The 12927-nt window shown below is 47.0% G+C and overlaps 1 protein-coding gene across 1 annotated transcript in view; it reads left to right on the top strand.

Annotated features, from left to right (window-relative positions):
• The first annotated feature begins 11302 nt into the window (after positions 1-11302).
• Positions 11303-12927, top strand: part of LOC135181611 (ankyrin repeat and sterile alpha motif domain-containing protein 1B-like) — a 58454-nt gene continuing 56829 nt past the window's right edge. The window contains 1 exon segment of the mRNA XM_064154845.1: positions 11303-11903. Within this exon segment, the coding sequence (XP_064010915.1) occupies positions 11770-11903 (134 nt within the window). The 5' untranslated portion in view covers positions 11303-11769.

Raw genomic sequence — 12927 nt, 5'->3', positions numbered from 1 at the left:
GGTTGCGGCCCCATGGCTGGAGGTGTTTAAGGCCAGGCTGGATGAGGCTGTGGCCAGCCTGATCTAGGGTAGCCTGTCCCTGGACATGGCAGGGGGGTTGGAACTAGATGATCCTTTCAGCCCTGACTGATTCTATGATTCTAGGCTAAGAGGTGATTTATCAGGATAGGGAACACACAACCAAGCATAACAGAAAGCTCTGCTGTGCCAATTTGAAGTTAAAATATTAGAAGAAAAAGCCAAATGGATGTGTTTTAAGCTTGTCCTCTGAGAATTTGATTTGGTTTCTCTAGTTCTTGTTTAGGAAAAAAATAATGGACAATGGGTTTGTATTTACCTTTTCCACATCTCCACTTAAAATTTTCTGTGCTTCTATCTCCCTAAGGTTGTAATTGTTTTGAAGCTGCAGTGGCCTAGTTTATCCAGGCTGTATCAAGGCTGTAGCTTACATCTGTTTATAGCTCATTTTCCTTTACTGTGTCTTGCTTAGTTCTGATGTCATAGAATCAACCAGGTTGGAAGAGACCTCCAAGATCAGCCAGGCCAACCTAGCACCCAGCCCTAGCCAGTCAACCAAACCATGGCACTAAGTGCCTCATCCAGGCTTTGCTTCAACACCTCCAGGGACAGCAACTCCACCACCTCCCTGGGCAGCCCATTCCAATGCCAATCACTCTCTCTGACAACAACTTCCTCCTAACATCCAGCCTAGACCTCCCCGGCACAACTTCAGATTGTGTCCCCTTGTTCTGTTGCTGCTTGCCTGGCAGAAGAGACCAACCCCACCTGGCTACAACCTCCCTTCAGGTAGTTGTAGACAGCAATGAGCTCTGCCCTGAGCCTCCTCTTCTGCAGGCTGCACACCCCCAGCTCCCTCAGCCTCTCCTCACAGGGCTGTGCTCCAGGCCCCTCCCCCGTTTTGTTGCCCTTCTCCAGACACCTTCCAGCACCTCAACATCTCTCTTGAATTGAGGAGCCCAGAACTGGACACAGCACTCAAGGTGTGGCCTGACCAGTGCTGAGTACAGGGGCAGAATAACCTCCCTTGTCCTACTGGCCACACTACTCCTGATGCTGGCCAGGATGCCATTGGCTCTCTTGGCCACCTGGGCACACTGTTGGCTCATGTTTACCTACTATCTACCAGCACCCCCAGGTCCCTTTCTTCCTGGCTGCTCTCAGCCACTTTGTCCCCAGCCTGTAGGGCTCCTTGGGGTTGTTGTGGCCAAAGTGCAGAACCCTGCACTTGGCCTTGTTCAATCTCATCCCATTGGCCTTTGCCCACCGATGTCATCTTCTTGGGACAGGATAAACACAGTTTTGAATGCTGACATCATGCTGCTCTCTTCTTTCCCCTAATCCTTTTCAGTCACTTTGTCAGTTTGATTACCATGTAGCATTACACAGACATTTTCATTAAGGTAACTCCAATAACTTGAGATTACAGAGGTGTAGCAGCAGTTCTGGACTTCCAAAAGGGGAATCCAAAACCTCCTTTCTGTCTCACATCAGGGAAATGATGACTTTTGTCCGTGTTGAATTCTACCTCCTCTTCAATGTCATGATGTACTCTTTCATGCTCAGTTCAAGCTATTCTGAAACCTGTTGTTTGGTTGGCAAACTTCCTTACTTTGTATTCTCTTCAGAGACTCTTTGCTGGACAGTGCAGGTCCTAGGAGACACCTCCACACAGCTGTCCTGACAACCTCTTTCCTTTTACTTTCCTTCCTGTAAGCAATTGCCTGTTCACAAAAGAACCATCCCTCTGACTTGATAACAGTTTAGCTTCTTTAAAAGTATTCAGAAAGGACCTTGTCAAAAGCTTTCTGGAAAGCTAAATACAATATATTGATTGGATTGCCATTTTCCATATGCTCTTTGACTCCTTCAGAGCACATTTAGATACATGAGACATGACTTGCTTCTCCAAAAGCCATGCTGAATATTCACTGTTGTATGAAGCCAGATGTCTGCCACTTTGCCAGGCAAGGAAATCAGTCTCAGAAGTTCTCCAAATCCTCCTTCAAGCCTCTCTAAAGTTATTAGCATCACATTTGCTACCTCCCACTCATCTACTACCCAGGCTAATTGCAACAGCAGTTTGCACCTCACCTTCAAGTCATGAATGTTAGATCCGAGGTTCCTTTTGACTCTGTTGGGGCTTTAATCTGGTCCAGGCAAGCTGGGGTTTTGGGTTTCTTTTTTCCTTTTTTCCCCTTTTTCTTCCCTTCTTTTTTTTTCTTCTTTTTTTTCTTCTTTTTTTCTTTTTCCTTTCTTTTTTCTTTTTTTTCCTGTTTCCTCTTTTCCTTTTTTTTAATTTTTCCTTTTTAGTTTTTCCTTTTTTCCTTTTTTAATTTTTTTTCCTTTCTTTTTCTTTTTTGTTTCCTTTTTTACTTTTTTTACTTTTTCTTTTTTCTTCTTTTCCTTTTTCTTTTTCCTTTTTCCTTTTTTTCTTTTTCCTTTTTATTTCTCCTTTTTCTTTTTCCTTTTTCTTTTTTCCTTTTCCTTTTTTTGTTTCCTTTTTTCCTTTTTTCTTTTTTCTTTTTTCTTTTTTTCTTTTTCCTTTTTTATTTCTCCTTTTTCCTTTTTCTTTTTCCTTTTTTCCTTTTTTTTCTTTTCCTTTTTTCTTTTTCCTTTTTCCTTTTTTTTGTTTCCTTTTTTCCTGATTTTTTTCTTTTGTCTTTTTTCTTTTTTCCTTTTTCCCTTTTTGTTTTGTATTTTCCTTTTTCCTTTTTCTTCCTTTTTTCTTCCTTATTTCTTTTTTTCTTTCTTCATTTATCTTTCTTCCTTTTTCTTTTTTTTTCTTTTTGTTTCCTTTTTCTCCCCCCTTTTTTTTTTCGTATGGGACTGTGACTTAAGTTAACCTCTTGGACTCAACCTACAAAGACAGGCCCTAGTAGGTGAAATGTCAGTCACTTGTGTTTTGTGTCTTTCAGCACAAATAGTTCTGATCATGCAAAAGCAACTGTCCAGCCCCAAGAATTCAGTGTAACTTTAGCTAGCTGCATCATTGCTGTGAAGAACACCTATGTCAAACTGAGAAACTGCAAAGAGTGGCAAACTACAGCTAGTAGGAGGGTCAGTGGAAGGTTGCTTATCTGACAGCACTATATCCATTTGGGCTTTGAGGGGGAAAGCAGCCCTCTGTCCATCTGTCTCCATGCATTCATCATACAGAATCACAGAATTTTAACCAGGTTGGAAAAGACCTCCAAGATCATGGAGTCCATTCATGTGTTTAGCCTTTCAGATGGCTTGCTGTTACTCCCAGCTGTATCAGCCTCTTCCCCTCACAACCTCAGGTCCCAAGCCAACCCTGGGCCGCTGCTAAGATTTAGAAGCTAATCTCTGCAAAGTGCAAAGAGAGATGTGCAGCAGGCCCCTGCAGGGCAGTGCCTGTCACAAAGTGCTGTTGCACTGTGCCTTTCCGTGGAGCTGCTGCAGTCGTTATATATTCAAAGTGAGGAGATTGCCTCTTTTCACTCTTGAGCCATCTGCCCAGCCAGCTGCTCTCCTCTGGAGCTCTAAAGAGTTATCTACCCCTCTGGTCTATTCAAGACCAGGTAGTGTCACACTCCTGTAGGAGACAGCACAATCACTAGGGCCTATCAGCCCTGCCCTGCCACTCGGATTGTTTTGAGGCAATAGAGTCATTATGGGATATCAGCCCAGTCCTTTAACAAGTCTCAAGTTGTGCCAGGGGAGGTCTAGACTGGGTGTTAGGAGGAAGTTCTTCCCAGAGAGAGTGATTGGCATTGGAATGGGCTGCCCAGGGAGGTGGTGGAGTTGCTGTCCCTGGAGGTGTTCAAGCAAAGCCTGGATGAGGCACTTAGTGCCATGGCCTGGTTGACTGGCTAGGGCTGGGTGCTAGGTTGGACTGGATGATCTTGGAGGTCTCTTCCAACCTGGTTGAGTCTATGATTCCCACCATATGCATTGATTTCAGACAATAGAGGAGTCAGCTGTCACTCACTGTCCATCTCCCACCCTCTGAGATTTATACCTTTTAAAATACAGACAGTTCTGAGCCTTCCCAGATTTGTTTTATTCTGGTTTATTCTGTGTGCTCCTTCGATTAATTTCCAGTAACCATTACAGAATCACAGAGTTTTAACCAGGTTGGAAAAGACTTCCAGGATCATCAAGTCCAACCTATCACCTGCTATGATTTGGGGTGTTACTTGCCCCCCCCACACTTAAGAAAAGTGCAGACTAGACTCAGCTGATCTGGAATTGAATGAAAGCTTTATATTTGTAGCCTAGCACAATATGCAAGCAGGTATTTACAATATATATACAGCTATAGAGAGAAATAGACAAGTTAGAAAGTAATACAGAAACACAACAGCCCTCCCAGAAACCTCAGTCCCCAGGAGAGGCTCCCAACCACCCTTCCGCCTCCTTCCCACCCCTCTACCTTACCCCAGACTTTGCCTTACATTCAATGTGAGTCTGGAGGGTCAGCCAGGGGAGTTAGGAAGCAGATGAATTAGTCACACAGATGGGAGGTTAGAGAGAAGTTCATGCAGCCCCAGAGACAGAGAGCAACAACTGCCTTCTCTATGTTTATGTTCTTGTTCTTACACATCTCAGCAAGCCTGTGAGTGCAGTAGGCATCAGCACTGTTTCCTTTCCACAGCCTATAAACTAATTCCTCTCACCAAAACATCCCAGCTAGGCTCAAACTAGCACATCACCTTACCCTTCTAATTAACTAAACCATGGCACTTCTTTCTCTTGGACCCAGTGAGGTCTGAAGGAGAGCAGCATAGTTGGAATTTCAAATACATTCTGGGGCCCTGGTCATTGTAATTTGTATCCAGAAGCATAAACATACCTGAAGGGTGCATAATGCACAAGTGTTTACTTAACCCTTTCTGTTCTTTCTGAGCATTCACCACTATATATTCCTATGTAATAGCTGTTATTGATAGAGCCAAACAGAATGGCCCTTGCCTTGGACTGCACCAGTTTCCTTGTGGAGCCATTCCTGTGTGCCACCCTTCAAAAGCCAAGGGTAACATTTGTGCACCATGTTAACAGCTGTCTGTGCTTTCAGTTGCAGTCCCTCATCACTCACATGTTTCAGCTGTGATCCTTCTTTCAGGCAGTCAGAATCTGATGTGCAGGCAACGTCGTACACATCTTCAAGAGATGACAAGGAGGGGAAGATATTTTCAAGTCCAGAAGAAGTTGCAGTGTGTCAGAGGTAGGGGCAAGCTGGGTTTATTGCATGGAGCTGTGCAGCGAGCAGTACAGGCAGAGCTTTAATACTGTCTTGTATCTGTCAGCACACGCTGGATCAGGGCAGCTAATCAGCATGCTGCTCTTGCCAACTTGTATTCACATTTCATTCTGCATTTCTCCCTAATGCATGAAAAATAATCTTAGGCATATTTTGATAGCAAACTGATGTAAACCTACGGCAGAGCAGAAGGATTGGATGAATAATTATACTGCTAATCCCACCTGCTGTCACACAAAAAATGCATGTAAAGAAATGTATAGCTGTAGCACTTCATCTTAGCAGCTGCCATCAGCACGACATTGCAAGTGCACTGGAAATGACAGGGCAGACAGATTTGACTCGCTGTCAGTACCATCCCATCACTGCTGCCTGGAGGCTCAGCTCCCCAGTGCAGGCACAACCTGCAGCCTGTGTGGACTGGAGACTTTGAAGCAGTAGGACGCTAGATCCTTCTGGGGAATGCAGCAGGCTTCCCATCCTGTGTTCACACGACTCTGTAGGGAGTATCTGGGTAATAAAATTTAATTTGTTGCTCTTCTTCAGTGTTTTTGGAGCCCCATGAGAATGATATAGTGGGGTCAGGCAGTGCAAGTGCTGAGACAGCACCTTCCTGCTATGCAGCACCACCATGGGGCCATGTCCTTGCATGTTCTTTTCCATTACAAATGTACACCACGACAACATGCCTGGAAGCAAGTAAGCCTTTATAGCAGACATGATGTAGTCACAGATACGATTATTGTGACTACCTCATCAAAACTGGCTTTTTCCTTACGTGGTGCTTCAGCTTCTCTTTAATTTGGTGAGCCCAAGCATTCAGGCACTCTTTTGAAACCATAGCACTCTTGGTGCTTTTATATTCTTCAGGAGTTATGTTTAGTACTTTCAGTTTCTACCATATTCTCATACAGTGGAGGAGGATGCAAATCCTTTTTCATATTTCAATGGCAAGAGCTAAATTAAGCAGCATTTGAGATTTATGGTGTGTCCTAGTTATCTAAACTGAGGTCTTGTCCACTGTGTCCATGTACCTTCGGAGTCTATCACTGAGGAAGACTGATTCACTTAAGGGTTTCACCCTGACAAGGAACCAGCACACAACAGATGTTAATGCCTGGCCTTGGGACCTCAGACATGCTCCTGGGACCCCTCTACTCTGCACTTAGCCTCTGAGCCTGATGTTCAGGTATCTCCTACATGAGCAGTGCAAACACAAAGCCAGTCATGGTTGTTTGAAGTTCACTGTGTCTTTTCAACATTATGTACACACTATAAAGAGCAAATGACATGACCAAGCCTGAAAAACTCTGCCACCAAGCATGCAAGAAACAGCTTTCTTCTGGGCACTTTGCAGCCCTTGTCCCTGACTCAACATAGCTGAATAAAATTGAGAATAATTAGGCTTAGTTAATGCTAGTTTATTTTTTTTACTGCCAAATCAGTCTGGTGGCTCATCCTAGCATATCCCAGAATATCCCTCAGAATTCTTCACAGGGATATCAGACCTTCTTTGTATCTTTCCATGAAGGAATTGATAGCAGACAGTCCTGAAAGTAGGATGTTGATATGTTTGCTATTCTACACAACTATTTTTAATACCACAGACTTGGTTTTTTTTTTTTTCAACACTACAACTCAGTTTTTCATATGACTTCCTGCTTGAAAATACAGAGGGGAAAGTCAGAGAATGTTAGAAAGTAGGTGTTTCATTTGCCTTTAAGTATGGGAGGCTGCAGGTGGAGGGAAATGAGGAAGTTGTCACTCCGAAATGAGAATGAAGCCAAGCGATAGCTGCATTCTAAAGACATGAAGCAAAGCCCCTGCCTATTGCATTCAGTCCTGGCCCTTTCTAGTCACAAACCAGCTAAAGAGTGTTTAGGTAGGCTAAGTGCTTTCTCTTGCTGCTTTACAAAATGGAAGAAAACAGAAGGTAAGGCATATGTTGTGTTAAGAGAAATTCTGAGATTGAAAGTGTGATGCCACTTAGACTCTGAGAGCTGCAGTGGTCATAACTTAAAATGCCTTTGCAAATACTAAAAGCATAGAATCAAAATTCTCCTGTGGTATAGCAAAAGCACATAACATTCTGAAAGAGCTCTTGGCTATTTTACAATCTTTATTTTCCCCTCATCTATTGTGAACTGTAAAGCATTGTTTCTATTTTCTATGTCTGGTTAACATATTATATATATCTATACATATTTGTGATGTTTTGGGTGTTACCCACCCCCCCCACACACACACTTAAGAAATCACCCAGACCAGACTCAGCCAAGCTGAAAATTAGAATGAAGCTTTATATTTACAGGTTAGCACAATATACAAACAGATATTTACAATATATTTACAGCTATATGCAGAAATATACAAGTTAAAATGGTAATACAGAAACACAACAGCCCTCCCAGAAACCAGAGTCCCCAGGAGGGGCTCTCAACCACCCTTCCACCTCATTTCCACCCCTCTACATTATCGCAGACTTAGCCTTACATTCAGGGTGAGTTTGGAGAATTGGCCAGGAGAGCTAGGAAGCAGAGGGATTAGTTAAACAGACAGCAGGTTAGAGAAAGAAGGGAGGCAGCCAGAGCAAACTGTTATCTATGTTTGTGTTCTTGTTTTTAATACATCTCAGCAAGCCTATGAGTGCAGCAGACATCACCACTGTTTCATTTTCATGGCCTACCATCTAATTCTTCTCACCAACATATCCCAGCTAGGCTCAAACTGGATAGGGCTGGGTGCTAGGTTGGTCGGGCTGATCTTGGAGGTCTCTTCCAACCTGGTTGCTTCTGTGATTCTATGAAACTAGCACACTATTTAACACTCCACACTGTTGTCCTGATATTAACAGGGTGATAGCATGCAGATATTTACAGACACAAAGGAGTCCACCCAGGTTTGGCCATTTACAGTCAGCTGAGTCTTGGTACTTTGTTGGGGTTTTTGTTTTGGCTTTGTTTGGGAATACAGTCCACTACTGATTTCATCTCTGGAAACAGACCAGTTCTGAATTCCTTGCTTCAGCAGCCCCATTACACAGTGCTGCTTAGATTCCCTTTTTGTTGTTTTACAAGTTGACAGAGCTGTTTGTGCAAGCCCTGCATTTGGTGTTCACAGTTTTGTTGGGTACTAAGTTGCTGAGTTTCCTGGGGTATGTTTTAAACCTCACTACATTCATAAAATCTTCCTGAATGTGCTGGCTACTCCATGCATCTGCTCCATTGATAACTTCTGTCCTGATTCTCCACACATCTTATTTTTTGGGTGATCTTTTCAATTAGAGCAGAGTTTTGAGATTTTATTTTCCCCAAGAAGAATTATGTAACGTTTATACTGAGTCATATTTGCCATCTGCTGATCTAACCACATCAACAACAACAAAAAAATCTTAAACCCCTGAGTTTTCCTTCCTGTCTGCTTCCAATCTGTCACAAACATACAGGTTTATGGACATACCCTTGCCTGAGGATTAGCTCTTCATGGAATATGGGCACCTCCTTCAGAGGCTCTCAGCAAACCTGAAGAAACCTATTCCTGCAGAAGATTCAGAAGGTATTTATGGGGCTATGCATGTGATGAAAATCAAAGCAGAAATAAAGGGGAATTATGACTGCCTTAAAAGAGGACATCAAGAAGCTTTGGAATGCAGCTGTATCCATAGTTTATGGCTAACTCCTTTGGAAATAGTGCTGATGTGGCTGGTAACAAGATACATAACTTTTTACTCCAGCTTTAAATTACTGCTTTCTACTCTGACTAAGGACTTGGGCTGTAATTTCTAATTCATGTGATTATACATTTACTTAAGCTATAATGAAACACTCCTGATCACAGAATCACACTCTTTCAATCAGAGAGGTCTTCATTATAGAGTCTCTCCACCTATTATGTCACTGCTCAATTCCATGTCCTGTTGACAACCCTGGAGAAGACATTTCACACATCTTGTGAATGTCTAACTATAGACATTGCATTTTCTAGCTAAAGATACTGTTTTGGTGCTGTGGACAGCTACACACAAGAGGTTTTCATAACAACATTTTGTTTCCTTTGCAAGAGAAAAGCTGATCCTAGGGGGAAAAATACCTATTTTTTTCAAAGATAAGCAATGTTAATTAAATATTATCTAATAAAACCACAAGAAAACATCAGTGAAACTGTTACTGGCAGGGATTAAACTCAATCATTTGTGAAATCAACAAGCATCTTTCCACTCATTTGAACGCACCATAGGTTTGGAGTAATTAACACTCTCTCTCTGGAAACATAACATTAAAACCCTGCCCACCACAATGTCATTTTGCCATTGCTGTGGTTTACATCTTGGGAGCAGAGTGAACCACTGATCTCCACAGGGAAACAGGAAGGGGTCTTCTGCTTGCCTGTTCTATCTAGGGTTCTACTTATGGAATATGAAGCTGTAATTTTGAGGCAAAAAAAATGATTAAGGAAGTTGAGCATTGTCCTTATGAGGAGAGAATGAGGGAGCTGGGGCTTTCAGCTTGGAGAGGAGAAGACTAAGGGGTGACCTCATTCATGTCTATAAATATGTAAGGGCTGAGTGCCAGGAGGATGGAGCCAGGCTCTGCTCAGCGACAGGACAAGGGGCAACGGGTGGAAGTTGAGGCATTGGAGGTTCCATGTGAACCCCAGGAAGTATTTTTTACCGTGAGGGTGACAGAGCCCTGGAAACAGCTGCCCAGGGAGGCTGTGGAGTCTCCCTCTCCGGAGATACTCAAGAATCGTCTGGCTGTGTTCCAGGGTGATCTGCTTTAGGCGATCCTGCTCTGGCCGCGGGGCTGGATCAGAGGATCTTTCGAGGTCCCTTCCAGCCCCTGACATTCTGTGATTCTTTTCCTATATGCACAGTGTTAAATGGTGCATTAAGCACAGATGCACCTACGGGCTGGCCAGCACGAAGTATTTTCCACACAGCTCGTAAGCACCAGCACCAGTCGCAAGGAAGGGCTAATTCTGGTGCATGGAGAAGCCACACAATTAAAAAGGCTGCACGTTTGAAACCCGGAATAGAACCCAGCAACAAAAGGGACGACCGATTCGGACACCAAATCCATTGCTAAACCTGTCAGCCTTTGAAACACTGGAGAGCCACGCTCCTGGCGTCTGATGGGTGCGAGGCATCTGCGCTGCCCGGCAGGCCCAGACAGCAGCTCAGTGTCGCTCCTGCCCTCCCCGAGGCCCGGATCTTCCTTTTTGCCTACACGGCTCTGCTCAACGGAGCAGGCTCCCATCCGTCCCGGAGCGCCCTGCCGCGTCCCCGGATGGGGTTAAATCCTCCCTACCTACGCATGCTTTAAGCCACAGTTCCCTCAACCCCACCCCAACCACACCTGCAGCTAATTCGCCTCGGGAGGCTGTGCCTCAGCGCCCACCTCCAGCCTGCCCGTGCTGCCCAGGAACCCGCCCTCCCCTCCTGGAGCCTCCCTCCCGCTGCGGACAGCGGAGCCTCGCCGCCTGCCGCACCGCGGGCCGCGCCAGGCCCTCCTGTCCCCTTCCGCAGCGCACGGAGGCGCCGCCGCCCCGGCGCACCTGCGGCAGGCCGCGCTCGGGGCCCTCCCGGCGCCGGGGCGGGCGGAAGGCGCCGCTGCCGGGGCGGAGGGCAGTGCACCTGCCGGGGCGGGCGGAAGGCGCCGCTGCCGGGGCGGAGGGCAGTGCACCTGCCGGGGCGGGCGGAAGGCGCCGCTGCCGGGGCGGAGGGCAGTGCACCTGCCGGGGCGGGCGGAAGGCGCCGCTGCCGGGGCGGGGGGCATTGCACCTGCCGGGGCGGGCGGAAGGCGCCGCTGCCGGGGCGGGGGGCAGTGCACCTGCCGGGGCGGGCGGAGGGCAGTGCCGCTGCCGGGGCGGGCGTGCTCGCGCGCCCCCGGCCCACCCTACCGGCACCGCAGCGGAGCGCGAGGCGCCGGCGGCGCGGGGCGGGCGGGGCGGGGCGGGGCCGCAGGCAGCAGCTCTCGGCGGCGGCGGCGGCGGCGGGGCTGGGGCAGGCGCAGGGGGCACCGGGCCCGGCAGCCACTGAGCGCGCGCCGGCCGCGTCTCCCCAGCAACGGGCCTGGCAAGTCAGGGCTGCGCCTCCGCCCCCCGGCCCGCCCTGCTGCCGCCCGTCAGCGAGGGTCGCTATTCCCTCTGCCCGGCCGGCCGCGGGCACGGGGGCCGAGGCTGCCCGCTCGCCTGCCGCGACGCTCCGCCACCCGTCCTCCGGGCCGGGGCTCAGGGTGTATGCATGGAAGGTGGGGGGAGGCTCTTTATTGGCCTCGTCCTCCCCCCCTCTTTTATCTTCCACACTCCACCCAGAAATGATCCAGTGAAACTAGGAGGAGGTGAATCTCCTCCTCCCTCCTGCTGCTGCTCCTGCTGGTCTGGAAGGGACTGCAGGAATCTCTCCTCTGCTCTGAGGCAGGGTCTGAGGAGCGGAGACCGCTCTGTGGAGAGGGGGCGGCTGTGGCCCGGGGTGTAGCTCTCCGAGTGCGCGGCGGGGTGCCTGGGGGGCTGCTTGGTGCCTTACCATGGGGAAGGACCAGGAACTGCTGGAAGCTGCTCGCACTGGGAATGTGGCTCTGGTGGAGAAACTCCTCTCTGGGAGGAAAGGAGGGATCCTGGGCAGTGGATCTGGAGCTATTCCCTTATCCAGCTTACTGAGGTAGGGACATCGTTCCTCGTCAGATGCTGGGGATATTAACCTCTTCTTCCCTGTCATCATCATCGCCCCTCTCATCTTCATTTCCATCCCTGCATCCTGCATAGTAACAATAAATGGTTCACTCTCGCCAAGTACAAGTGTGCCTGTGCTTAAAGTCACAGGCACGCATTTTACTCATGGAGCGGCACCGAATTTCTTGCCTTCAATGCGTCAGTAAGGTACACGTTCATCCTGCTCCTAGATAACGGTGCACAACTTAGGGTTTTATTGCTGGGCTAATGTGCACCATGGGCTAATTATCCACCCGTTGCTATTTCACCTTCTAATGACCACTTTCAATCCCAGATGGAAGCTTTGATCACAGAGAAGGCTCGGTGTGGTGGAATTCGGTGTGAAAAGCCATGGCTTCACCCCATACCCTCACCTGTAGTAGCTCACCTCACTTGCAGAAGAAATTGAGCAATCAGCCTAGAAAACAAAGAATGGGATTTTTTTATTGTAGTGGTTCGTTTGTTTGTTTTAATGTGAGATTATTAAGGCAGAGAAGGTGTAAAACTTAGGGAGCAGGATAAAAGAGGAGCATTAATACTTTCCAGGTAGCTGGATTTAGTGGAGTGAAATTGGGTTACTGGCCGTGTTGGGTGAAAAGACTTAACTTTAGTCATTAGTCATACCTCAGGCAAGCTACAGCGTGGCTTTGATGGTAAGTTTCATCATGCTCTTAAGTAGGAGCATTATCGGGGGGGTGGGTTATGATATATGCCACTATTCAAACGAGGGCATCTGCAGCACAGGGGTCAGTGCTAGTGTCCAGTACTACAGCAGGCATAGCAAAGGAAGGCTGAACTAAAACACTCTTGACCTAGAACGTGAATTAACTGGGAGGTTTGGGGTTTTATTCTCTTGCCTGGGTTTGTTGGTTGTTTCTTTTGTGTGTGTGTAGTTGTTTCTGGGCTTCTTGCTTTATTTTCTGGGTGTTTTGTGTGTGTGTAGTTGTTCATGGGCTTCTTGTTTTATTTTCTGT

The sequence above is a fragment of the Pogoniulus pusillus genome, chromosome 15, assembly GCF_015220805.1.
Source record: "Pogoniulus pusillus isolate bPogPus1 chromosome 15, bPogPus1.pri, whole genome shotgun sequence".
NCBI classification, from domain to species: domain Eukaryota; kingdom Metazoa; phylum Chordata; class Aves; order Piciformes; family Lybiidae; genus Pogoniulus; species Pogoniulus pusillus.
This window is presented reverse-complemented; position numbering and strand designations above follow the sequence as displayed.